The 27,500-nt window shown below is 46.3% G+C and overlaps 1 protein-coding gene across 16 annotated transcripts in view; it reads left to right on the top strand.

The window, feature by feature from the left end:
* Nucleotides 1–27,500, top strand: part of LOC118384852 (guanine nucleotide exchange factor VAV2-like) — a 250,935-nt gene that overhangs the window by 222,199 nt on the left and 1,236 nt on the right. Inside the window, exons 10-29 of one of the 16 annotated variants that reach the window (XM_052521124.1) lie at nucleotides 2,327–2,422; nucleotides 6,822–6,890; nucleotides 7,634–7,720; nucleotides 9,942–10,027; nucleotides 10,147–10,279; nucleotides 10,689–10,703; nucleotides 11,143–11,252; nucleotides 11,370–11,471; nucleotides 16,782–16,870; nucleotides 17,069–17,082; nucleotides 17,284–17,305; nucleotides 17,622–17,749; nucleotides 17,894–17,965; nucleotides 18,064–18,128; nucleotides 19,853–19,969; nucleotides 24,632–24,719; nucleotides 24,829–24,955; nucleotides 25,819–25,902; nucleotides 26,350–26,504; nucleotides 26,749–27,500. The exon at nucleotides 26,749–27,500 is cut by the window's right edge and continues 1,236 nt beyond it. In XM_052521124.1, coding sequence (XP_052377084.1) covers nucleotides 2,327–2,422; nucleotides 6,822–6,890; nucleotides 7,634–7,720; nucleotides 9,942–10,027; nucleotides 10,147–10,279; nucleotides 10,689–10,703; nucleotides 11,143–11,252; nucleotides 11,370–11,471; nucleotides 16,782–16,870; nucleotides 17,069–17,082; nucleotides 17,284–17,305; nucleotides 17,622–17,749; nucleotides 17,894–17,965; nucleotides 18,064–18,128; nucleotides 19,853–19,969; nucleotides 24,632–24,719; nucleotides 24,829–24,955; nucleotides 25,819–25,902; nucleotides 26,350–26,504; nucleotides 26,749–26,796 — 1,707 coding nt within the window. In that variant the 3' untranslated portion in view covers nucleotides 26,797–27,500. Of the gene's footprint in view, nucleotides 1–2,326; nucleotides 2,423–6,821; nucleotides 6,891–7,633; nucleotides 7,721–9,938; nucleotides 10,028–10,146; nucleotides 10,280–10,688; nucleotides 10,704–11,142; nucleotides 11,253–11,369; nucleotides 11,472–16,781; nucleotides 16,871–17,068; nucleotides 17,083–17,283; nucleotides 17,306–17,621; nucleotides 17,750–17,893; nucleotides 17,966–18,063; nucleotides 18,129–19,852; nucleotides 19,970–24,631; nucleotides 24,720–24,828; nucleotides 24,971–25,815; nucleotides 26,505–26,748 lie in introns of those variants that run through there. The other 15 variants (XM_052521120.1, XM_052521119.1, XM_052521118.1 and 12 more) reach the window with 15 other exon arrangements.

Genomic DNA, 27,500 nt, shown 5'->3' with positions numbered 1-27,500 from the left:
AAGTGGTAGGGGCTTGGGACACACAGCTGTTGTTGTCTAAGTGGTAGGGGCTTTGGGACACACAGCTGTTGGTGCTGTTGTTGTCTAAGTGGTAGGGGCTTGGGACACACAGCTGTTGGTGCAGTCTAAGTGGTAGGGGCTTTGGACACACAGCTGTTGGTGCTGTTGTTGTCTAAGTGGTAGGGGCTTGGGACACACAGCTGTTGGTGCTGTTGTTGTCTAAGTGGTAGGGGCTTGGGACACACAGCTGTTGGTGCTGTTGTTGTCTAAGTGGTAGGGGCTTGGGACACACAGCTGTTGGTGCTGTTGTTGTCTAAGTGGTAGGGGCTTGGGACACACAGCTGTTGGTGCTGTTGTTGTCTAAGTGGTAGGGGCTTGGGACACACAGCTGTTGGTGCTGTTGTTGTCTAAGTGGTAGGGGCTTGGGACACACAGCTGTTGGTGCTGTTGTTGTCTAAGTGGTAGGGGCTTGGGACACGCAGCTGTTGGTGCTGTTGTTGGAATGCACTATTTTATTGGACCCCAAAAGTTTTCTGAGCAAATTTTTTCTTCTTCTGCCGGTCAATTATTGGTATAGAAATGTTTGTATTGCGTTCCGGCCCCCTGACCACACATTCAAGAAAAAAATATTTTTCTCTTTTTTCTCTCAAACGTCGATGGAAATAATGTGACACATTCACGTAATTCCTCAGCACCATCACTCTTCACAAAAGAGGACATTCTTTCAGACAATTTGAAAATCCTGAGCATTTCTTGGTATAGAGGTTGAGTGTGCAAGGTTTGTTAAGGCTGAATCTCATGTGGCCACTCAGTGTACATCCTGGTGTCCCTCCGTTTCCTATCGACCCTGGTCCTCTTCAAGCCCATCACAGGAGGCTGCTGATGGGAGGATGGCTGATAATAATGTCCGGAACAGAGAAAATGGAATAGCATCAAACACCTGCAAACCAAGTGTTTGATGTATTTGATACCATTCCACTAATTCTGCTTCAGCCATTACCACAAGCCACCTCTCCCCAATGAAGGTTCCACAAACCTCCAGTGATGTCCTCAGACATGGTTTAAACATACACACAGTGTGGCCACTCCCGTCCACACAGACAACCAATGGAGCCTTGTTTCCGGGAACTCTCCCTTAGTAGTCATGCTAGTACAGTAGTCATGTATAAAACAAGCTGGCCAGGCTGCCTGATTCAAAACATGATCAATTAACCAGGCCAGCTCAATAATGAATGAGGTGGGGCTAGCTGATGACGTGGGTATGAAGAGAGTAGATGTAAGCGGAGCGCATGGCAGGTGATGATGGGGGGACTGCAGTGTGTGGTTTGTTTTTCATCTCAGACTGACTGACTGGCTGAATGGCCGACTGACTATCTAACTGACTGACTGGCTGAATCGCTGAATGGCTGACTGACTATCTAACTGACTGGCTGAATGGCCGACTGACTATCTAACTGACTGACTGACTGGCTGACTGACTGGCTGATTCGTTGAATGGCTGACTGACAGTCTAACTGACTGGCTGACAGTCTGACTGACTGACTGACTGATTGACTGGCTGGCTGAATGGCCGACTGACTATCTAACTGACTGACTGACTGGCTGACTGACTGGCTGAATCGCTGAATGGCTGACTGACAGTCTAACTGACTGGCTGACAGTCTGACTGACTGACTGACTGACTGGCTGGCTGGCTGGCTGGCTGACAGTCTAACTGACTGACTGACTGACTGACTGGCTGAATGGCCGACTGACTATCTAACTGACTGACTGACTGACTATCTAACTGACTGACTGACTGGCTGAATGGCCGACTGACTATCTAACTGACTGACTGACTGACTGGCTGAATCGCTGAATGGCTGACTGACTATCTAACTGACTGATTGCGGCTGAATCTAGTTGAGGATCCCTGCTGTACACAGTTCCATGTTCTGATACATTGTAGGAATGTATATATACTGAACAAAAATATAAATGCAACATGTAAAGTGTTGGTCCCATGTTTCATGAGCTGAAATAAAAGATCCCCAAAATGTTCCATATACACAAAAAGCTTTTTTCTCTCAAATGTGTTCACATCCCTGTTAGTGAGCATTTCTCCTTTGCCAAGACAATCCATCCACCTGACAGGTGTGGCATATCAAGAAGCTGATCATTAAACAGGTGCACTTTGTGCTGGGGACAATAAAAGGCCACTCTAAAATGTGCAGTTTTGTCACACAACACAATAACTCAGTAAAACCATTGAGATTGTAGCATGTTGCGTTTATATTTTTTGTTCAGTGTAGTACATGTATCGTGAAAGGTTCTGTTGTTTTGGTAGGAGTGCACTATGAAGGTGCAGGAGGGGAAGTTCAAGCTCCAGGACCTGTTGGTCGTGCCCATGCAGAGAGTACTAAAGTACCACCTCCTACTCAAGGTAAGTGGCACAACAAACCCACAATACAACTTGTGGTAACCCTTAGTCATTAAGTCATTAACGTCGATGGAAATAATGTGACACATTCACGTAATTCCTCAGCACCATCACTCTTCACAAAAGAGGACATTCTTTCAGACAATTTGAAAATCCTGAGCATTTCTTGGTATAGAGGTTGAGTGTGCAAGGTTTGTTAAGGCTGAATCTCATGTGGCCACTCAGTGTACATCCTGGTGTCCCTCCGTTTCCTATCGACCCTGGTCCTCTTCAAGCCTATCACAGGAGGCTGCTGATGGAAGGACGGTTCATAATAATGTCTGGAACAGAGAAAATGGAATAGCATCAAACACCTGCAAACCAAGTGTTTGATGTATTTGATACCATTCCACTAATTCTGCTTCAGCCATTACCACAAGCCACCTCTCCCCAATGAAGGTTCCACCAACCTCCAGTGATGTCCTCAGACATGGTTTAAACATACACACAGTGTGGCCACTCCCATCCACACAGACAACCAATGGAGCCTTGTTTCCAGGAACTCTCCCTTAGTAGTCATGCTAGTACAGTAGTCATGTATAAAACAAGCTGGCCAGGCTGCCTGATTCAAAACATGATCAATTAACCAGGCCAGCTCAATAATGAATGAGGTGGGGCTAGCTGATGACGTGGGTATGAAGAGAGTAGATGTGAGCGGAGCGCATGGCAGGTGATGATGGGGGGACTGCAGTATGTGGTTTGTTTTTCATCTCAGACTGACTGACTGGCTGAATGGCCGACTGACTATCTAACTGACTGACTGACTGGCTGAATCGCTGAATGGCTGACTGACTATCTAACTGACTGACTGACTGACTGGCTGAATGGCAGACTGACTATCTAACTGACTGACTGACTGGCTGACTGACTGGCTGAATCGCTGAATGGCTGACTGACAGTCTAACTGACTGGCTGACAGTCTGACTGACTGGCTGGCTGAATGGCCGACTGACTATCTAACTGACTGACTGACTGGCTGACTGACTGGCTGAATCGCTGAATGGCTGACTGACAGTCTAACTGACTGGCTGACAGTCTGACTGGCTGACAGTCTGACTGGCTGGCTGGCTGACAGTCTAACTGACTGACTGACTGACTGGCTGAATGGCCGACTGACTATCTAACTGACTGACTGACTGGCTGACTGACTGACTGGCTGAATCGCTGAATGGCTGACTGACTATCTATCTAACTGACTGACTGACTGGCTGGCTGGCTGACAGTCTAGCTGACTGACTGGCTGGCTGGCTGGCTAGTCTGGCTGACTGTCTGACTGACTGGCTGACTGTCTAACTAACTGACTGACTGGCTGGCTGGCTGGCTGACAGTCTGACTGACTGACTGGCTGGCTGGCTGGCTGACTAGTCTAACTGACTGACTGACTGGCTGGCTGGCTGGCTGGCTGACAGTCTAACTGACTGACTGACTGGCTGGCTGACTGGCTGACTAGTCTAACTGACTGACTGACTGGCTGGCTGGCTGACAGTCTAACTGACTGACTGGCTGGCTGGCTGGCTGGCTGACTGACTGGCTGGCTGGCTGACTGGCTGGCTGGCTGACTGACTGACAGTCTAACTGACTGACTGGCTGACAGTCTAACTGACTGACTGACTGACTGGCTGGCTGACTGGCAGGAGATTCAGAGAAGAGAAACTGTGTTCAAATCAGCCATGCTCTAATCACATTACATGCAGGCCCATTTCACTCGTTCCCATAGCTTTGTGGTTAAGGATTAATATGCCGCGGTCCCAGGGCGTTCAACTGACAGGCTGTGTGTGTGTGTGTGTGTGTGTCTGTGTCTGTGTGTCTGTGTGTCTGTGTGTCTGTGTGTCTGTGTGTGCGTGCGTGCGTGCGTGCGTGCGTGTGTGTGCGTGTGTGTGCGTGTAAGCCTTAGGGCACATCTTTACTGTGATTAAGCCATATCTGTTCTTTGTCAGAATTACACAGTACACAGCTTATACTGTAGCAAATAATTCTGTCTTTAATGACATGGCCAGCAGGCCTAAACTAGCCAACACATACATACCACGTACTGTATAACTCACTCCCATATTATCTTCCCACACTTACCCTTTCTCTAGAAAACTGCTGAAGCATGCATAAAGTCCACTTGAAAGTGTCAGTTCTAACATCACATGCTCTATATTAGCATTTCCCAACTCCGGTCCTACAGTACCCCCAACAGCACACAGTTTTGTTGTAGCCCCAGACAAACACACCTGATTCAACTTGTCAACTAATCATCAAGCCCTCAATGAGTTGAATCAGGTGTGTTCGTCTGGGGCTACAACAAAACTGTGTGCTGTTGGGGGTACTGGAGGACCGGAGTTGGGACCCCCTGCATTATATGCACAGATATTCCACTAGTACAGTACCTCTGAGAGGTAGGGAGAATATGTGTGGACTGGCTCTAAATGACCCTCATTGTTTGCTGTAGTGTCCATATTTTTAGAAGACACAGATTTTCTCATAAAGTATTCACTGTTTTTACACAGAAAAACATATTTTGTGGTGATGAAGTTTAGTGACGGTTCATATGAGTTATATGAGTGTAACTGGGAGGTTTTCTGTTTCCCTCCCTGTTGTGGTGTAGTCATACTGAGATATGTGAATGTTTGTGTAGACTGTGTAGTAGTGTATTGTGAGTGTGTGTGTGGAGTGTGTGGTAGTGTATTGTGAGTGAGTGTGTGGTAGTGTATTGTGAGTGTGTGGTAGTGTATTGTGGGTGTAGAGTGTGTGGTAGTGTATTTTGAGTGTGTGTGTGTAGAGTGTGTGGTAGTGTTGTGAGTGTGTGTGTAGAGTGTGTGTGTATAGAGGGTGTGGTAGTGTATTGGGAGTACGTGTGTAGAGTGTGTGGTAGTGTATTGTGAGTGTGTGCGTAGAGTGTGTGTGTGTAGAGTGTGCGGTAGTGTATTTTGAGTGTGTGTGTGTGGAGTGTGTGTGTGTAGAGTGTGTGGTAGTGTTGTGAGTGTATGTGTGTAGAGTGTGTGTGTGTGTGTGGTAGTGTATTGTGTAGAGGGTGTGGTAGTGTATTGTGAGTATGTGCGTAGAGTGTGTGCGTAGAGTGTGTGGTAGTCTATTGTGAGTGTGTGTATGTAGAGTGTGCGGTAGTGTATTGTGAGTGTGTGCGTAGAGTGTGAGTGTGTGTAGTGTGTGGTAGTGTATTGTGATTGTGTGTGGTAGTGTATTGTGAGTGTGTGATATTGTATTGTGAGTGTGTGGTAGTGTATTGTGAATGTGTGTGTGTGTAGAGTGTGTGGTAGTGTATTATGAGTGTGTGTGTGGTAGTGTATTGTGAGTGTGTGTGTAGTTTATTGTGAGTATGTGTAGTGTGTGTGATATTGTATTGTGAGTGTGTGGTAGTGTATTGTGAGTGTATGTGTAGTGTATTGTGAGTGTGTGTGTGTAGTGTGTGTGGTAGTGTATTGTGAGTGTGTGTAGAGTGTGGTATTGTATTGTGAATGTGTGTGGTAGTGTATTGTGAATGTGTGTGGTAGTGTATTGTGAATGTGTGTGGTAGTGTATTGTGAGTGTGTGGTAGTGTATTGTGAATGTGTGTGTGTGTAGAGTGTGTGGTAGTGTATTATGAGTGTGTGTGTGTGGTAGTGTATTGTGAGTGTGTGTGTAGTTTATTGTGAGTGTGTGTAGTGTGTGCGGTAGTGTATTGTGAGTGTGTGCGTAGAGTGTGAGTGTGTGTAGTGTGTGGTAGTGTATTGTGATTGTGTGTGGTAGTGTATTGTGAGTGTATGATATTGTATTGTGAGTGTGTGGTAGTGTATTGTGAATGTGTGGGTGTGTAGAGTGTGTGGTAGTGTATTATGAGTGTGTGTGTGGTAGTGTATTGTGAGTGTGTGTGTAGTTTATTGTGAGTGTGTGTAGTGTGTGTGATATTGTATTGTGAGTGTGTGGGAGTGTATTGTGAGTATATGTGTAGTGTATTGTGAGTGTGTGTGTGTAGTGTGTGTGGTAGTGTATTGTGAGTGTGTGTAGAGTGTGGTAGTGTATTGTGAATGTGTGTGGTAGTGTATTGTGAATGTGTGTGTTAGTGTATTGTGAATGTGTGTTGTAGTGTATTGTGAATGTGTGTGGTAGTGTAGTGTATTGTGAATGTGTGTGGTAGTGTATTGTGAATGTGTGTGGTAGTGTATTGTGAATGTGTGTGGTAGTGTATTGTGAATGTGTGTGGTAGTGTATTGTGAATGTGTGTGGTAGTGTATTGTGAATGTGTGTGGTAGTGTATTGTGAATGTGTGTGGTAGTGTATTGTGAATGTGTGTGGTAGTGTATTGTGAATGTGTGTGGTAGTGTATTGTGAATGTGTGTGTTGTGTTCTTCACTGATGGAATGTAAACTTCCCCTTACAGGAGCTGGTGAGTCATTCAACTGACCGACCTGATAGACAGCAGCTGAAGGAGGCGTTGGAGGCCATGCAGGTGTGTGTGTGACAGGAGGCTGCTGAGGGAGGACGGTTCATAATAATGTCTGGAACAGAGAAAATGGAATAGCATCAAACACCTGCAAACCAAGTGTTTGATGTATTTGATACCATTCCACAAATCTGCTCCAGTCATGACCATGAGCCACTTCTCCCCAATTAAGGTGCCACCAACCTCCTGTGGTGTGTGTATGTTTCTCTCTCTGTGTGTGTGTGTGTGTGTGTGTGTGTGTGTGTGTGTGTGTGTGTGTGTGTGTGTGTGTGTGTGTGTGTGTGTGTGTGTGTGTGTGTGTGTGTGTGTGTGTGTGTGTGTGTGTGTGTGTGTGTGTGTGTGTGTGTGTGTGTATATCTGTGTGTGTGTGTTTTTGTTTAACTATCCTTGTGGGTAACAGAAGTCAAAAGAAGGAACATTTGGACAAGTGGGTCCCCATGAGGACAAATGCTATTTTAATCTTAATGGTTAGGTTTAGGGTCAAGGTTAGAATTAAGGTCAGGGGTTAGGTTTAGAATTAGGAGTTAGGGTTAGGTATCGTTTTAGGCTTAGTTTTAGGATTAAGTGTGTGTACATGCTTTCTTTAGGTTACTCCAGGTATGATCATCTACCATTGTGACATTTTTCTATTCATTCAAAAGGGCTGCTTGTGTGCATATCTATACACTATATTATAGCTTTAATTCAGCTGCCAGGATATAATAGATGTTATTCCGATATACTGGTGTAAATACGATGTGTCTCTGAAGGACTTGGCTATGTACATCAATGAAGTGAAGAGAGACAACGAGACCTTGAAGAAGATTAGTGAATTCCAGAACTCCATCGAGAACCTTGTAAGTAACTTGATTGTTGTAAACGACAGCAATTTTCTACAATCAGCACTGATGTTTCAATCAATAATGAGTGTTGACCCTTTGTACGTTGTCTTGTTGGCGATTTAAATCGAATCATATTTTAAATCAAATTTTATTTGTCACGTGGTTTAGACTAACAGTGAAATGCTTGTTTACAGGCAGAGAACTAAATATTAGAATATAGATGTAGAAATACACAATGAGTAACGACAACTTGGCAATATCCACAGGGTACCAATACAGAGTGGATGTGCAGGGATACGAGGTGATTGAGGTAGATATGTACATATAACTAGGAATAAAGAGACAGATAATCAACAGTAGCAGTGGCGTATGTGATGAGTCGAAACAGTGACCCAAAAAGGGTCCATGCAGATAGTCTGGGTAGCTATTTGGTGAACTTTTTAACTAACTATTTAGCAGTCTTATGGCTTGGGTGTAGAAGCTGTTCCGGGTCATGTTGGTTCCAGACTTGGTGCATCGGTGCTGCTTTCCATGCGGAATCAGAGAGAACAGTCTATGACTTGGGTTACAGCCTTTGACACTTTATTGAGATTGACAAATATGTTCTTACTGTCAAATATTTATTGAGCAACAGAGAGTGATTGCCCATCCCGCTGGACCCGACACACTCCTTCTCCCCAATTTCGTGATATCCAATTCGTAGTTACAGTCTTGTCCCATCGCTACAACTCCCGTACGGACTTGGGAGAGGCGAAGGTCAAGAGCCTCAGAAACACGACCCCGCCAAGCCGCACTGCTTCTTGACACACTGCTCGCATAACCAGGGAAGCCAGCCGCACCAATGTGTCGGAGGAAACACTGAGTAAATGGCGACCGTGTCAGTGTGCATTCGCCCGGCCTGCCACAGAAGTCGCTAGAGCGTGATGGGGCAAGGATATCTTGGCCGACCAAACCCCTCCCCTAACCCGGACGACACTGGGACAACTGTGCCGTCTCATGGGTCTTCCGGTAGCGGCTGGCTGCGACGCAGCCCGGGATCAAACCTGTATCTGTAGTGACGCCTCAAGCACTGCAGTGCCATAGACCATTGTGCCACTCGGGAGGCCTATGTGCAGATAGTTAAAGTACAAAAGGGAAAATAAATAAACTTAGGTTAGGTTGTGTTATAGGTTGTGTTTACAGTGGTGTTTGTTTACAATATGTCTCTCTCTCTCTCTGTCTATCTCTCTCTGTCTCTCTTTCTCTCTCTCAATCTCTCCTCTCTCTGTCTCTCTCTCTCTCTGTCTCTCTCTCAATCTCTCCTCTCTCTGCTTGCGCATCCCTCGCTTCCACTTGTCGCACTCATCTGCAATTATCATGTCTCATAAATAATTTATCCTTCCAGAGTGTGAGCAGAGAATCTTCTTAAGTCTCAACGAATCCCAAACTCAAATGTGCCGTACAAGGCAGTGTTTAGTCTAACAGCAGACGCCTTTTATTGGCCTTGATGCGTGCTTTAGATGAAGCCTCAAGAGACAGCCACAGGCTGCTATTTTAGATGCACTGACTGTCTTGACAGTCTGTCTGTCCTGCACGTATGCTCATTGTATCACTGACATGAAATCATTGGTGGAGCCAACACAGCCTGAAGGGGGCCGTACAGCCACTGGTGAAAGAGTCATGAATGTCATAATGTTGTGGTAGCAGAATAAAATGATGACTCACATTACCCATTTTGACATCTTGACGTTTAATATATCATAAATCAGTTCAGTACCTCGGTCGATGGCTAAATGTATTCATTGAGATTCCACTAGGTTCGATGAATAATTCATACAATTGCGTAAAGCAGACAACAATGTGCTGTTCTTAACCGTCTGTTAGTACCACCACTCATATTCAGCACTGAAATAAACAGCATTGGCTACATCTGTTTTTAGACACCTTAAATGAATGATATCTATCCAATGATTCGTCAAGAATGTAACTTCCTGATGCTTCATGAGCATTTGTCATACCCCATCATAACCAAAATATCTGCGTGTTTTACTCCTTAAACATGGTATATGTAAGCAAACACTGCATAACCTCAAAACATGGATAAAACGATCATTTTGATATCATGGACTGTCATTCCTTATATCTATAGCTTTGTCTATGATTTTGAGAGATCAGTGGCAGGGTGCCCGCTTTTTAATTGCTTTCGAACTGCAGATTCCAGCTTTAATCCAGGCATGTGTATATGTGACCCAAGCAGCAGGTCAAACTGGAGGAGTATGGCAGACCAAAGATAGACGGAGAGCTCAAGGTGTCCTCCATAGTCAACCGAACCAAGCAGGACCGGTGAGGAGTCAAGCTTCACTATCAAATTCAGACCTACTGAATGTGTGCGATGTGATTAACAGCCTTTCTTACACATGCGTTCAGAACTCTAACTGATGTTCTACGGTTCCCTTTCCAAGGTACATATTCCTGTTTGATAAAGTGGTCATTGTGTGCAAGCGGAAAGGCTACTGCTATGAACTGAAAGAGATCATTGAGCTGCAGTCATACAAAATGTCAGACGACCCCATGAACAACAGGGACGTGAAGAAGGTAGGCAGCAGCCTTGAGCTGCGATTTCTCTCAACACCCCGCTGAAGTGACACACTCAGTTCAGGTTCTGCAATGTCTTAGCAATCATTACAAATGGTGTCCTTGAGGTAGCACTGTGGTGACGGTCACTTCAGATAAGCAGGCTCATTGGTAATGCATTGAAGTGTCCGATCTGTGTGCGTTGTGCCGGCCTGTGCTCTGCAGAACATGTAAATGCAATGAAGGTCATTTACAATACAGGGCGTGTGCATCTTCCACCAATCTAAGCATTCTTTTGAATCTGCATGTGTGGTCGTGTGCATGTGTGGTCGTGTGCATGTGTGGTCGTGTGCATGTGTGGTCGTGTGCATGTGTGGTCGTGTGTGTAACTGGGTCTTCTCTGTTGTGTTTCTCTTTGCATGCATACCAGTCCAGTGGAAAAATGGTAAGCTGAAGCAACCCTTAACATCTTCTCATAGCAGTGTGTGTGTGTGTGTGTGTGTGTGTGTGTGTGTGTGTGTGTGTGTGTGTGTGTGTGTGTGTGTGTGTGTGTGTGTGTGTGTGTGTGTGTGTGTGTGTGTGTGTGTGTGTGTGTGTGTGTGTGTGTGTGTGTGTGTGTGTGTGTGTGTGTGTGTGTGTGTGTGTGTTGGGTGTCATGCTATGATTGCATGTGCACCCACTGGCTATGTGATTCTCTTAACTTTTTGTCAGATGCATTGCCATGAGTGAACACTGTCTCTTGGTTAGCTCCAAAGGGAATGTGTAGGCTATAGAAAGTGCAATTTGTTACAATCCTCCTCGTCTCTCCCCCACTACTCTCTCCATCTACCTCCATATTTCTTTCTCTCGACCGTCCTTTCTTCATTCTCTCTCTCTCTATGCAGTGGTCCTATGGCTTCTACCTGATCCACCTGCAAGGCAAGCAGGGCTTTCAGTTCTTCTGTAAAACAGAGGACACCAAGAGGAAATGGATGGAGCAGTTTGAGATGGCCATGTGGGTACAGTAGTAGGCCTATAGAAGCAGCATGCAGCCGAGTGGATCTTTCAGACTAATCAGATCCATTTCATTAACACTCACTATGTATCATGTATGTTTCCTCCAATCCCAAAGGTCAAACATCAAGCCGGAGAAAGCCACGGCCAATCAGCACAACTTCCAGATGCACACGTTTGAGAAGAACACCAACTGCCGAGCTTGCAAGATGCTGCTGAGGTGACCAGCCGCAGGGTGTCCTCCCATGTCCCGGGCCTTATCATGCACTTAGTTGACAGCACTGTTTTCTAAAGGGATGTTAGTGGTACTTACTGACGCTACACACTTACTTTGATATTCAGTCTGTTGAGCTTGCCAGCCTGTCTAAACTCCCTGAATGACAAATCACTCAGCCTTTGAGTCTTTTTGATTTGACTGACAGCTAGAACACCCACGGAAACACTCTAAAAGCCAACCATTACAGTAGGCCTGCATCTAAGTTGACAATGTGAGTGCAGCTCCAGCGCTATGCTGTGCACTCTTCTGACTTCTAGTACAGTGGCTGTCTACACTCTACACTCCATGCAATGTATTGACCCAAAAACGACATAGTAGTAACGCTGACCTAAATTCCCACCCGTGCTGTGGAAGGGACCAGTGTGCTGCTACCTCTAGCTGCTAACTGCTAATTTCATCAGTAGCCCCAGTGTTTTAGTCTGATGTATGGTGCTGGCTATTGGACATGACAGCGTATACACTGCAGAGCATACACGTGCCGTATTTTACATAACGTAGAACGTAATTCACTTGATTGTGTGGCCTGAAAAACAGAGTGGAACGCTTACGGTGGATGTAGTACATTGGATTTATGGCTATTTTAGCGGGGGCTTTTATTCACAGTGACAGTCAGTTAACACAAATAGACAGTGTTTGGCCACCCAGGAAGAGTAGTGTATAGTGCATTCGGAAAGTATTCAGAACCTTTGACCTCTTCCACATTTTGTTATATTACAGCCGTATTCTAAAATGGATTCAATTATTAGTTTTTTTCATCAATCTACACACAATACCCCATAATGTCAAAGCAAATTGAATACCTAATTTATATAAGTATTCAACCCATTTTCTATGAGAATCAAAATTGAGCTCAGGTGCATCCTGTTTTCATTGATCATCCTTCAGATGTTTCTACAAATTGACTGGAGTTCACCTGTGGTAAATTCAATTGATTGGAAAGGATTTGGAAAGGCACACACCTGTCTATATAAGGTCCAACATTTGACACTACATGTCAGAGCAGTTTCTCTGTGGAAATAGGAGACCCTTCCAGAAGGACAATCATCTCTGCAGCACTCCACCAATCAGGCCTTTATGGTAGAGTGGCCAGACGGAAGCAACTCCTCAGTAAAGGGCACATGACGACCTACTTGGAGTTTGCCAAAAGGCATCTAAAGACTCTCAGACCATTAGAAACATGGTGATGGCAGCACCATGCTGTGGAGATGTCTTTCAGCTGCAGGGACTGGGAGACTCGTCAGGATCGAGGGAAATATGAACGGAGCAAAGTACAGAGAGATCCTTGATGAAAACCTGCTCCAGAGTGCTCAGGACCTCAGACTGGGGTGAAGGTTCACCTTCCAACAGGACAACAACCCTAAGCACACAGCCAAGACAACAACGCAGGAGTGGCTTCGGGAAGTCTCAGAATGTCCTTGAGTGGCCCAGCCAGAGCCAAGGACTTGAAGCCGATCAAACATCTCTGGAGAGACCTGAAAATAGCTGTGCAGCGATGCTCCCCATCCTAACTGACAGAGCTTGAGAGGATCTGCAGAGAACAATGGGAGAACCTCCCCAAATACAGGTGTGCCACATTTGTAGCGTCATACCCAAGAAGATTTGAGGCTGTAATCACTGCCAAAGGTGCTTCAACAAAGTGCTGAGTAAAGTGTCTGAATACTTGTAAATGTACCTCAGTAATAATGGCGCGGAGAAGAAGGCTGACATTTTACGTGTCCCCAACCGATTGTGTTTTTTTGTTTGTTTGTAACTTATGTTTTTACTTATTTTGTACATAATGTTGCTGCTACCGTCTCTTATGACTGAAAAGAACGTCTGAACATCAGGACTGCGATTACTCACCACGGAATGGCAGAATCCTTTTTTTCCTTTAACGAGTCTGATGACCCCGACTCGAATGATATACTGCTTTCTCGGGAACAGGCCCAGATCCCCGTGATTTGCGTGAAGAGGAGACGGAGAAAAAGTGGCCAGAGGGCAGGCGGCCTTCTGAGAATTCGTAGGCTATCGAATAAACCTCCACTTCCTTCCATTCTGCTAGCAAACGTACACTCTTTGGAGAGTAAAATTGATGACCTACGCGGAAGATTAAACTACAAACCGGACATTCAAAATGGTAATATCTTATGCTTCGTGATTGAACGACGACACTATCAACATACAGCTGGCTGGTTATACGCTGTACCGGTAGGATAGAACAGCGGCGTCTGTTAAGACAAGGAGTGGCGGACATTGTATTTTTGTAAATAACAGCTGGTGCACAATATCTAAGGAAGTCTCGAGTTATTGCTCGTCTGAGGTAGAGTATCTCATGATAAGCTGTAGACCACACTATCTACCTAGAGAGTTCATCTGTATTTTCGTAGCTGTCTACATACCACCACAGACAGAGGCTGGCACTAAAACAGCATTGATTGAGCTGTATACGGCCATAAGTAAACAGGAGAACACTCATCCAGCGGTGGCACTCCTAGTGGCCGGGGACTTTATTGCAGGGAAACTTAAATCCGTTTTACTAAATTTCTATCAGCATGTTAAATGTGCAACCAGAGGGGGAAAAACTCTGGACCACCTTTACTCCACACACAGAGACGCATACACAGCTCTCCCTCGCCCTCCATCCTCCTGATTCCTGCTTACGAGCAAAAATTTAAGCAGGAAGCACCAGTGATTAGATCAATAAAAAGTGGTCAGATGAAGCAGATGCTAAGCTACAGGACTGTTTTTCTAGCACAGACTGGCATATGTTCTGGGATTCCCCGAATGGCATCGAGGAGTACACCACATCAGTCATTGGCTTCATCAATAAGTGCATCGATGACGTCGTCCCCATGGTGATCGTACGTACATACACCAACCAGAAGCCATGGATTACAGGCAACATCCGCACTGAGCTAAAGGCTAGAGCTGCTGCTTTCAAGGAGCGGGACTCTAACCCAGAAGCTTATAAGAAATCCCGCTATACCCTCCGACGAACCATCAAACAGGCAAAGCGTCAATACAGGACTAAATCGAATCGTACTACACCGGCTCTGACGCTCGTCGGATGTGGCAGCGCCTGGACACCATTACAGACTACAAAGGGAAGCACAGCCGAGAGCTGCCCAGTGACATGAGCCTACCAGACGAGCTAAACTACTTCTATGCTCGCTTCGAGGCAAATAACACTGAAACATGCATGAGAGCAACAGCTGTTCCGGAAGAGTGTGTGATCACGCTCTCCGCAGCCGATGCGAATAAGACTTTTAAACAGGTCATCATTTACAAGGCTGCGGGGCCAGATGGATTACCAGGACATGTACTGCGAGCATGCGCTGACCAACTGGCAAGTGTCTTCACTGATATTTTCAACCTCTCCCTGTCCGAGTCTGTAATACCAACATGTTTTAAGCAGACCACCATGGTGCCTGTGCCCAAGAACACTATGGTAACCTGCCTAAATGTCTACTGACCCGTAGCCATGGAGTGCTTTGAAAGGCTGGTCATGGCTGACATCAACACCATTATCCCAGAAACCCTAGACCCACTCCAATTTGCATACCTCCCCAACAGATCCACAGATGATGCAATCTTTATTGCACTCCACACTGGCCTTTCCCATTTGGACAAAAGGAACACCTATGTGAGAATGCTATTCATTGACTACAGCTCAGCGTTCAACACCATAGTGCCCTCAAAGCTCATCAATAATTCTAAGGACCCTGGGACTAAACACCTCCCTCTGCAACTGGATCCTGGACTTCATGACAAGCCACCCGCAGGTGGTAAGGGTAGGTAACAACACATCCGCCACGCTCATCCTCAACACAGGGGCCCCTCAGGGGTGCGTGCTCAGTCTCCTCCTGTACTCCCTGTTCACTCATGACTGCACGGCCAGTCACGACTCCAACACCATCATTAAGTTTGCCGATGACACAACAGTGGTGGGCCTGATCACCGACAGCAATGAAACAGCCCATAGGGACCTGGCCATGTGGTGCCAGGATAACAACCTATCCCTCAACGTGATCAAGACAAAGTAGATGATTGTGGACTACAGGAAAAAGAGGACAGAGTACGCTCCCATTCTCATCGATGGGGCTGCAGTGGAGCAGGTTGAGAGCTTCAAGTTCCTTGGTGTCCACATCACCAACAAACTAACATGGTCCAAGCACACCAAGACGTGCCCTTTGTGAAAAGGGTACGACAAAACCTATTCCCCCTCAGGAGACTGAAAAGATTTGGCATGGGTCCTCAGATCCTCAAAAGTTTCTACAGCTGCACCATCGAGAGCATGGTTGCATCACTGCCTGGTATGGCAACTGCTCAGCCTCCTACCGCAAGGCACTGCAGAGGGTAGTGCGAACGGCCCAGTACATCACTGGGGCCAAGCTTCCTGCCATCCAGGACCTCTATACTAAGCGGTGTCAGAGGAAAGCCCCAAAAATTGTCAAAGACTCTAGCCACCCTAGTCATAGACTGTTCTCTCTGCTACCACACGGCAAGCAGTACCGGAGCACCAAGTCTAGGTCCAAGAAGCTTCTTAACAGCTTCTATTCCCAAGCCATAAGTCTCCTGAACACGTAATCGAATGGCTACCCCAGACTATTTGTTTTCCCCTCTTTTACACTGCTGCTACCTGTACTCTACCTGTACATATTACCTCAACTAACCGGTTCCCCCGCACATTGACTCTGTACCGGTATCCCACTGTATATAGTCTTGCTATTGTTATTTTACTGCTGCTCTTTAAATACTTATTTTTTTCAAATATTTTTTTGAACTACATTGTTGGTTAGGGGCTTGGAAGGAAGTAAGCATTTCACTACTGTTGGTCTAATGTTGTTGTATTCGGCGCATGTGACTAATACAATTTGATTTGATATTTGTAAGTCGCTCTGGATAAGAGCGTCTGCTAAATGACTTAAATGTAAATGTAAATGTAAATGTGATATTTCAGTTTTTTATAACTTAGTGAAAATTTATAAAACCTGTTTTTGCTTTATCTATATGGTGTATTGTGTGTAGATTGAAGAGGGGGAAAAGACAATGTAATCAATTTTAGAATAAGGCTGTAACGTAACAAAATGTAGGTAAAGTCAAGGGGTCTGAATACTTTCCAAATGCACAGCATGTTGCACAGTATGTTCTATTTAGAGTGGTGTTTAGATAAAGACAGGTCCTAGCTGGTCAGGAATGATCCTGTGCATGATTGGCTTGTCAGTGTCTGTCTTTTCCTCACCCCTGACCCCCCCACACTGTCTGTGTCTCCAGGGGGATCTTCTACCAGGGGTACTACTGTTCCCGCTGTGGGACTGGAGCTCATAAAGAGTGTCTAGAGTGCATCACCATCTGCAAAATCAGTAGGTTTACTTTACACTCAACTCCAGTCGATACATTACAGTGGAACTACACAGGTATAAGAGTAACTCCATGTGAAGTGTTACTGACAAGTCTCCCTTGATAGACTGTCCAATGGGACATGAATAAATACTGAGTTGTAACATTTTGTTGACCGACTGCTCTTCCTCATCCTTTCTCTTTCTCTCTCATTTTTTCAGATCCACTCGACACGGTGAGTGTCCCCACCCCCCGCTTCTTAGACATTCACCTTTCGAAAAATGCAATCTAATGTATCATGAAGAAGTTCTCATATTGCCATTTTTTTGATAAATGAATGATACATCTGTTTGGTTGTGTAGCATCCTCACGCTATAACTTCACTGTGGAGCTCCCTTATCTTGACCCTGTTATGTGTTGATCCTTCCTTTTTCAGGACCTTGGACTACCGTCATCAGGTAGGAATGCTGTGTATACAGGAATTCACACAGCACAGTGTAATGTTACTCAGTCAGAAATCAAAACAATGTATAGCAGACTTCGACAAAGATTGCTCTCAAGCTGTCAAACTAATTTGAAGTTGTTTGGAAGGTGGATTAGAGCTACAGCTCTCTGCTTCCATCTAGTGGAAGACTACAATGCAAGCGCTGATTGAGTAGACTAATACAAGCGATGGAAGTGTTGAGATGTATATGGAGAATTCTGTATAGTCTTCATAGCCCATTGGAAGAGTGTTTAGTTTATCTTACAGAATGCATTTGATCCTGACTTCAGGCCCGAAGATGGTAGCAGTAAGGAACTATCATGGGACGCCTGTTCCTCCGGGGAAGACTCCACTCTCCTTCCAGACAGGGGACTTCATCGAGCTGCTGAAGGGGGAACCTGACACCACCTGGTGGGAGGTAAAATCACTCCCTCCCCCCTATAAATAGTGACTATAGGTTATCACCTAACATACACATTCTGAGGAACATTCATATCATTATCCTATATCCATCCATAGCAGCAGAGTTGTTGTATATCAACACCTAGTGTCTCTCTCCCAGGGAAAGCTTATCCAAACCCAGAAGAGTGGCTTCTTTCCTAACAACTGTGTAAAGCCTTGTTTGGACCCCAAGGTAAATACCCCTCAAACATACACATGAATTCACTCACTAATGATGATTTTACTCTATTTATGAACTCTCTAACGCTGATTTTGTTGTTATCACCACAGCCTTTGTTCCAGTCCTTCCCCAGCCGGCAGCCCTCAAGGGAAACAGACTACTATGGATACCCCTGGTATGACCCTTCACATTGGATACATCATACATGTTTCAAAAGTTTGGATGTCCTCATTTTGAAATGATGATTCAGTGTAGTTTGAAAGTACTATCTTCTTATTTCTCTGCAGTAAATCAATTGTATTACTGTGGTATTATGTTAGGACAGTGCATTACTATGTTAAGACAGAGCATTACTATGTTAAGACAGAGCATTACTATGTTAAGACAGAGCATTACTATGTTAAGACAGCGTATTACTATGTTAAGACAGGATATTACTATGTTAAAACAGGATATTACTATGCTAGGACGGTGTATTACTATGTTAGGACGGTGTATTACTATGTTAGGACGGTGTATTACTATGCTAGGACGGTGTATTACTATGCTAGGACGGTGTATTACTATGCTAGGACGGTGTATTACTATGTTAGGACGGTGTATTACTATGTTAGGACGGTGTATTACTATGTTAGGACGGTGTATTACTAAGCTAGGACGGTGTATTACTAAGCTAGGACGGTGTATTACTATGCTAGGACGGTGTATTACTATGCTAGGACGGTGTATTACTATGCTAGCTCTGTGTATTACTATGCTAGGACGGTGTATTACTAAGCTAGGACGGTGTATTACTAAGCTAGGACGGTGTATTACTATGCTAGGACGGTGTATTACTATGTTAGGACGGTGTATTACTATGTTAGGACGGTGTATTACTATGCTAGGACGGTGTATTACTATGTTAGGACGGTGTATTACTATGTTAGGACGGTGTATTACTATGTTAGGACGGTGTATTACTATGCTAGGACGGTGTATTACTATGTTAGGACAGTGTATTACTATGCTAGGACAGTGTATTACTATGCTAGGACGGTGTATTACTATGTTAGGACGGTGTATTACTATGCTAAGACGGTGTATTACTATGCTAGGACGGTGTATTACTGTGTTAGGACGGTGTATTACTATGCTAGGACGGTGTATTACTATGCTAGGGCGGTGTATTACTATGCTAGGACGGTGTATTACTATGCTAGGACAGTGTATTACTATGCTAGGGCGGTGTATTACTATGCTAGGACGGTGTATTACTATGCTAGGACGGTGTATTACTATGCTAGGACGGTGTATTACTATGCTAGGACGGTGTATTACTATGCTAGGACGGTGTATTACTATGTTAGGACGGTGTATTACTATGTTAGGACGGTGTATTACTATGCTAGGACGGTGTATTACTATGCTAGGACGGTGTATTACTAAGCTAGGACGGTGTATTACTATGCTAGGACGGTGTATTACTATGCTAGGACGGTGTATTACTATGTTAGGACGGTGTATTACTATGCTAGGACGGTGTATTACTATGTTAGGACGGTGTATTACTATGTTAGGACGGTGTATTACTATGTTAGGACGGTGTATTACTATGCTAGCTCTGTGTATTACTATGCTAGGACGGTGTATTACTATGCTAGGACGGTGTATTACTATGCTAGGACGGTGTATTACTATGCTAGGACGGTGTATTACTATGTTAGGACAGTGTATTACTATGCTAGGACAGTGTATTACTATGCTAGGACGGTGTATTACTATGTTAGGACGGTGTATTACTATGCTAAGACGGTGTATTACTATGCTAGGACGGTGTATTACTATGCTAGGACGGTGTATTACTATGTGTATCTGTAGTCCTTCAAGGACCTGTGTTCCCCCTCAATGTCCCGTCAGGTTTGCTGGCAACATGGAGCGGACACAGGCTGACAACCTGTTGAAGTCCCACAGCAGTGGAACATACCTGATCAGAGAGAGGACTGCTGAGGCAGAGAGGTTCGCCATCAGCATCAAGTGAGTGTTGTTTACCATTTGCCCTAAGAAAGGTAAATAACAGGAGACTTCTCTGTATCTCTAACACTACCAAACCTCCATTCCTTTGCATACGTTATAGTGCAAGTCACTTTATTGAATGACTCAATCTTTGTAGTGTACAGTCGTGGCCAAAAGTTTTGAGAATGACACAAATATGAATTTTCACAGTCTGCTGCTTCAGTGTCTTTAGATATTTTTGTCTGATGTTACTATGGAATACTGAAGTATAATTACAAGCATTTCATAAGTGTCAAAGGCTTTTATTGACAATTACATGAAGTTGATGCAAAGAGTCTGTTATGGTTTTCTTCCGTCGAAGGAGAGTCGGACCAAAATGCAGCGTGGTAATTTCCATACATGTTTATTGAACGACAAAAACACGAACAATACAAAACAACAAACGGAACGTGAAAACCTATACAGCCTATCTGGTGACTACAAACACAGAGACAGGAACAATCACCCACGAAATACTCAAAGAATATGGCTGCCTAAATATGGTTCCCAATCAGAGACAACGATAATCACCTGACTCTAATTGAGAACCGCCTCAGGCAGCCATAGACTATGCTAGACACCCCACAAAAGCACCATGACAAAAACGCACCACAATAACCCATGTCACACCCTGGCCTGACCAAATACATGAAGACAAACATACATTACTTCGACCAGGGCGTGACAGAACCCCCCCCCCTAAGGTACGGACTCCCGGACGCACATCAAAACAATAGTGGGCGTCTGTCCATGGTGGCGGCTCCGGCTCGGGACGTGGACCCCACTCCATCAATGTCTTAGTTCGCCGACCATGGCCTAGTAGTCCTCACCCAGAACCCCACTGGACTGAGGGGCAGCTCGGGACTGAGGGGCAGCTCGGGACTGAGGGGCACCTCGGCACTGAGGGGCAGCTCGGCACTGAGGGGAAGCTCGGCACTGAGGGGAAGCTCGGCACTGAGGGGAAACTCGGCACTGAGGGGAAGCTCAGCACTGAGGGGAAGCTTAGCACTGAGGGGAAGCTCAGCACTGAGAGGAAGCTCAGCACTGAGAGGAAGCTCAGGCAGGTAGTTGGCTCCGGCAGATCCTGGCTGGCTGGCGGATCTGGAAGAGTCTGGTTGACTGGCGGATCTGGAAGTGTCTGGTTGACTGGCGGATCTGGAAGAGTCTGGCTGACTGGCAGATCTGGAAGAGTCTGGCTGACTGGCAGATCTGGAAGAGTCTGGCTGACTGGCAGATCTGGAAGAGTCTGGCTGACTGGCAGATCTGGAAGAGTCTGGCTGACTGGCGGATCCTGGCTGACTGGCGGATCTGGAAGATCATGGCTGACTGGCGGATCCTGGCTGACTGGCGGATCTAGCTGCTCTGGCTGCTCCATGCAGACTGGCAGCTCTGGCTGCTCCATGCAGACTGGCAGCTCTGGCTGCTCCATGCAGACTGGCAGCTCTGGCTGCTCCATGCAGACTGGCAGCTCTGGCTGCTCCATGCAGACTGGCAGCTCTGGCTGCTCTATGCAGACTGGCTGCTCCATGCAGACTGGCAGCTCTGGCTGCTCTATGCAGACTGGCAGCTCTATGCAGACTGGCAGCTCTGGCTGCTCCATGCAAACTGGCAGCTCTGGCTGCTCCATGCAAACTGGCAGCTCTGGCTGCTCCATGCAGACTGACAGCTCTGGCTGCTCCATGCAGACTGACAGCTCTGGCTGCTCCATGCAGACTGACAGCTCTGGCTGCTCCATGCAGGCTGGCAGCTCAGGCTGCTCCATGCAGGCTGGCAGCTCTGGCAGCACCGAATAAGCGCGAGGTTCCGGCAGCACAGGAGAGGAGGAAGGCTCTGGCTGCGCTAAACAGGCGGGAGACTCCAGCAGCGCTGTAGAGGAGGAAGGCTCTGGCTGCGCTGAACAGGCGGGAGGCTCCGGCAGCACTGTAGAGGAGGAAGGCTCTGATAGCACTAGACAGGCGAGGCGCACTGAAGGCCTGGTGCGTGGTGCTGGCACTGGTGGTACTGGGCCAAGGACACGCACAGGAAGCCTGGTGCGGGGAGCTGCCACCGGAGGACTGGTGTGTGGAGGTGGCACTGGATAGACCGGACCGTGCAGGCCCACTGGAGCTCTTGAGCACCGAGCCTGCCCAACCTCACCTGGCTCGATGCCCACTCTAGCCCGGCCAATACGAAGAGCTGATATGTACCTTACCGGGCTATGCACCCGCACTCCATAGCATAACACGGTGCCTGCCCGGTCTCTTTAGCCCCCCGGTAAGCACAGGAAGTTTGCGCAGGTCTCCTACCTGGCGTAGCCATACTCCCTGTGAGCCCCTGACTCTCGGGCTTCCATCCGCGTCGCCGTGCTGCCTATTCATACCAGCGCCTCTCCGCTTTCGCCGCCTCCAGTTCTTCTTTGGGGCGTCGATATTCACCAGGCTGTGCCCAGGGTCCTTTTCCGTCCAATATCTCCTCCCAAGTCCAGAAGTCCTTTGATCGCTGCTCCTCACGATAAACAGGGGGAGTTGGCTCAGGTTTGAACCCTGATTCTGCCACACTCTCCCTGAGCACCCCCCCAAGACATTTTTGGGTCTGACTTTCGGGCTTCCTTGTCAACCGTGTTCCCTCGTATCGTCGGCTCCTCTCTCCGGCTGCCTCTGCTCTCCTAAGTGCCTCCACCTGTTCCCATGGGAGGCGATCTCTTCCAGCCAGTATCTCCTCCCAAGTGTAACAACCCTTGCCATCCAAAACGTCTTCGCATGTCCATTCCTCCTTTCGCTGCTTCTGCTGTCGCTGCCTGTCACCACGCTGCTTGGTCCTGGTGTGGTGGGTGATTCTGTTAAGGTTTTCTTCCGTCGAAAGAGAGTCGGACCAAAATGCAGCGTGGTAATTTCCATACATGTTTATTGAACGACAAAAACACGAACAATACAAAACAACAAACGGAACGTGAAAACCTATACAGCCTATCTGGTGACTACAAACACAGAGACAGGAACAATCACCCACGAAATACTCAAAGAATATGGCTGCCTAAATATGGATCCCAATCAGAGACAACGATAATCACCTGACTCTGATTGAGAACCGCCTCAGGCAGCCATAGACTACGTAGACACCCCACAAAAACCCCATGACAAAAACGCACCACAATAACCCATGTCACACCCTGGCCTGACCAAATAAATGGAGACAAACATACATTACTTCGACCAGGGCGTGACAGAGTCAATATTTGCAGTGTTGACCCTTCTTTTTCAAGACCTCTGTAATCCGCCCTGGCATGCTGTCAATTAACTTCTGGGCCACATCCTGACTGATGGCAGCCCATTCTTGCATAATCAATGTTTGGAGTTTGTCAGAATTTGAGGGATTTTGTTTGTCCACCCGCCTCTTGAGGATTGACCACAAGTTCTCAATGGGATTAAGGTCTGGGGGGTTTCTTGGCCATGGACCCACAATATCAATGTTTTGTTCCCCGATCCACTTAGTTATCACTTTTGCCTTATGGCAAGGTGCTGGAAAAGGCATTGTTCATCACCAAACTGTTCCTGGATGGTTGGGAGAAGTTGCTCTCGGAGGATGTGTTGGTACCATTATTTATTCATGGCTGTGTTCTTAGGCAAAATTGTGAGTGAGCCCACTCCCTTGCTGAGAAGCAACCCCACACATGAATGGTCTCAGGATGCTTTACTGTTGGCATGACACAGGAGTGATGGTAGCGCTCACCTTGTCTTCTCCGGACAAGCTTTTTTATGGATGCCTCAAACAATCGGAACAGGGATTCATCAGAGAAAATGACTTTACCCCAGTCCTCAGCAGTCCAATCCCTGTACCTTTTGCAGAATATCAGTCTGTCCCTGATGTTTTTCCTGGAGAGAAGTGGCTTCTTTGCTGCTCTTCTTGACATCAGGCCATCCTCCAAAAGTCTTCACCTCACTGCGCTTGCAGATGCACTCACACCTGCCTGCTGCCATTCCTGAGCAAGTTCTGTACTGGTGGTGCCCCGATCCCGCAGCTGAATCAACTTTAGGAGACGGTCCTGGCGCTTGCTGGACTTTCTTGGGCGCCCTGAACCCTTCTTCACAACAATTGAACCGCTCTCCTTGAAGTTCTGATAAATGGTTGATTTAGGTGCAATCTTACTGACAGCAATATTCTTGCCTGTGAAGTCCTTTTTTTGCAAAGCAATGATGACGACACGTGTTTCCTTGCAGGTAACCATGATTGACAGAGGAAGAACAGTGATTCCAAGCACCACCCCCCTTTTGAAGCTTCCAGTCTGTTATACAAACTCAACCAGCATGACAGAGTGATCTCCAGCCTTGTCCTCGTCAACACTCACACCTGTGTTAACGAGATAATCACTGATATGATGTCAGTTGGTCCTTTTGTGGCAGGGCTGAAATGCAGTGGAAATGTTTCGGGGGGAATCAGTTCATTTGCATGGCAAAGGAGGACTTTGCAATTAATTGCAATTAATCTGGTCACTCAATCATACAAACTGAGGCAGCAGACTTTGTGAAAATTCATATTTGTGTCATATTTGGCCACGACTGTACATTATTGTCAGGAAGTTGTCATACAGTTTGGGATGCCTTTAGAGGTAGCGTTCCCTATCCTGTGATTCCTCTCTAGTCACTGCAGTACTTTTGTTTCCGACAGGTTCAATGAGGAAGTGAAGCACATTAAAGTCATTGAGAAAGACAGCTGGATTCACATCACTGAGGCTAAGAAGTTTGAGAGTCTACTGGTAATATAGCTTTCATCAATCAATCACACAATGTCCCCTTACTACTTCTAATGCTTATATGATTAATGAAGGACCCTATTGCTTCTTCCTCTTGTGTTTCGTCTGACAGGAGTTGGTGGAGTACTATCAGTCTCATTCGCTGAAGGAGAGTTTCAAGCTGCTAGACACGACTTTACGATATCCCTACAAATCTAAAGAACGGGGGCCGGCGTCGCGGGCCAGCACCCGCTCTCCAGGTGAGCCCATCCCTGGTGAGCCTTCTTCCTTCCTCTTCTCTCTGACAATACAGACATCCCTATTCAGAGTTAGTGCATGCATTCTTACAGAGTGTGCAGGGCTATGGGCACAGAATTAACTGACAGGGACAGGCTGCCGGTTTGTTTCTCCTCCCGCCCCTCTCCTCCCAGAACAGGAGACACCAAGCCAGGCCAGTCATCCTGCAGGGCTCGGTCCCTCCCAGAGTCACCACTTCCCCTGAACTAACCAACCCGCCAAAGAGAGAGTGAGGGGGGAAGGCTGGGCTGGGGCTCCTGGCAGCTGTCTCAGGCCCTGAGCTGGCTGGCTGGCCAGCTGAATAGGCTCTGTTGAACACTCTCCATCATTAGATGTGTAATAAATGATTTGGCTCTGCTCTCTGCTCTGGCCAGCCTCCCACATAGTCTTTCTCCCTCTCCAGCCAGGTCCATCTGGCACAAACAACACATTTTTCTCCTTCCATTTTTCTGGTCAGTGTGTGGAAATGGATGGAGAGATGAATGGGAGTGTGTATGTGTCGTGTGTGGTTTAGAGGTGTTGGAAGGGGTGTGCTTCAGGGCAGAGGATAGGGGCTGGCTGGCCAGGAGCAGGATTCAGCGCCTCTGGTTTCTTGGACATTTGTCAAGGTTGTTTTTTCAGTGTGTGAGGCATGGGTATAAAATGGAGTATTGTTTTTCTCCCTCTTGATTTAGGCAATTTTTTTCCCATGGGGACTATCTGTCCAAAGCCCGGTGTGTTAGCTGGCCAGAGATCAAGGTGGCCATTGCACGCTCCCTAATGAATTTCCTTTCTCTCTCTCTTTTTCTGTCTTTCTTGTTCTCTCTTCCACTGCCTGTCTCAGCAGCCATTGGCGCTTCCTACAACTTCTCCTTCCTCAGTCCTCAGGGTCTAAACTTCTCCTCTCAGAGCTCAGCCCCCTTCTGGTCAGGTACTCTCTCCTCCCTTTTCTTCAGCTCTTGTTCTTCTTCCCTCTTCCCTCTAGCAAGCCACCTCTCCTCTCGTTTCACATCCCTTTTCATCCCGTACTCTTTCATAGCTGCTGTCATAGGATCTCATCTCTGTCGTCATGTGTCATCACTGTGCATTACATTGTTTGGAGCATATAGGATGTGCGACTTTATCTTTATGTGCCATCACTGTGCCATCATTGAGTAGAACATTGAATGAACTGGTTTCTTTAGAAAGTCAACTTGAATCAAGGTGCAGAATCCATCTCCTCTGTATCACTCCTGCACCATCCTCTCCTCCAACCCTAATCTCCACTACTGTCTGTTAATGTTGTGCACTCTCCCACGATCTTTATCTGTGGGCCACCATTGTGTCTGGTCTCTCTGCACTGTTATCCCACGGACTCGCTCTGATGTCATTGCTGCAGTATTCACGCCGAGGGTGGTCAGCACAGCGGTGGCCAGGTACAACTTTGCAGCACGGGACATGAGAGAGCTGTCTCTCAGAGAAGGGGACATCGTCAAGATTTACAGCAAGATTGGAGGAGACCAGGGGTGGTGGAAGGGAGAGGCCAATGACAGGGTGAGAGAGAACGAATATAGGAGGGGCTTAAGAGATGTTATTCATGATATTACAATGTTCTTACTATAGCAATTGCTGTGTAATTACACAGGCATGAGATAGTCTTAATATACAGGGTTTGCGCAAAGTGAAGTCTACAATGTTGTCTAATCTAGCATTTGCCTCACCGAAATCTAGAAGTCTTTTCTTTAGGCTACAGTATTAGATTTTTTCCAAGTTTCTGATCTCATTGTTGACATTTCAGATTGGCTGGTTTCCCTCAACGTACGTTGACGAAGAAGGAGTTCAGTGAGGCTCTGATGTCACCACGGCCCCAGTCCAATCACATCCCACCTCGCTCCACAGTCCTCAGAGAGGACTATTTGGTTTCCAGGGAAACACCATGTGGAATACTTTTTGCTGGATACTGATTTTGCAGTGAACAACGTTTCTACTCCGGTTTTCTTCCTACTTGTATTGCATCGGCTTTGCTTATGTTGTTTTTTTGTAAGATCTTGTTCTGTTTGATCTCTGTGAGGAAGTCTGTCTGACATGGACTGTGAAAAATTGTAGAGAGGCCCAACACACAGTACATACAGATACTGGGAAACTATAGTTTTATTACATAGATAGACTCCTCCTTTGTTGCAGGTCTATGGGAGGGGCTAATATAATGTATAGATAATTTATTTAACAGAGATCCTAACAATTATTGTGTGTTGTTGAGATTAGCAACACAGCAGACAAAAAGAAAAAGAACAAGACACAGGTCTGTGTCTTTTTGCTGGAAGATTTTGCCTTAGTTGTCATGGCGATGCCTTGAAGGCTTACAGGAGAGATGGAAGGAGAAATGGCCTTGCACACACACACACACACACACACACACACACACACACACACACACACACACACACACACACACACACACTTGCCCTTGCCTTTGAAGTGTGGTCAATGCTCACAGGATTCGCCAGCTTTCAGTCGAGCTCTACCCATCCATCCTCTACTACAGAGTGG

Source organism: Oncorhynchus keta, chromosome 6 (genome assembly GCF_023373465.1).
Source record: "Oncorhynchus keta strain PuntledgeMale-10-30-2019 chromosome 6, Oket_V2, whole genome shotgun sequence".
NCBI lineage: Eukaryota > Metazoa > Chordata > Actinopteri > Salmoniformes > Salmonidae > Oncorhynchus > Oncorhynchus keta.
The sequence above is the reverse complement of the archived record's forward strand: the minus strand, read 5'-3'. Positions and strand labels throughout refer to the sequence as shown.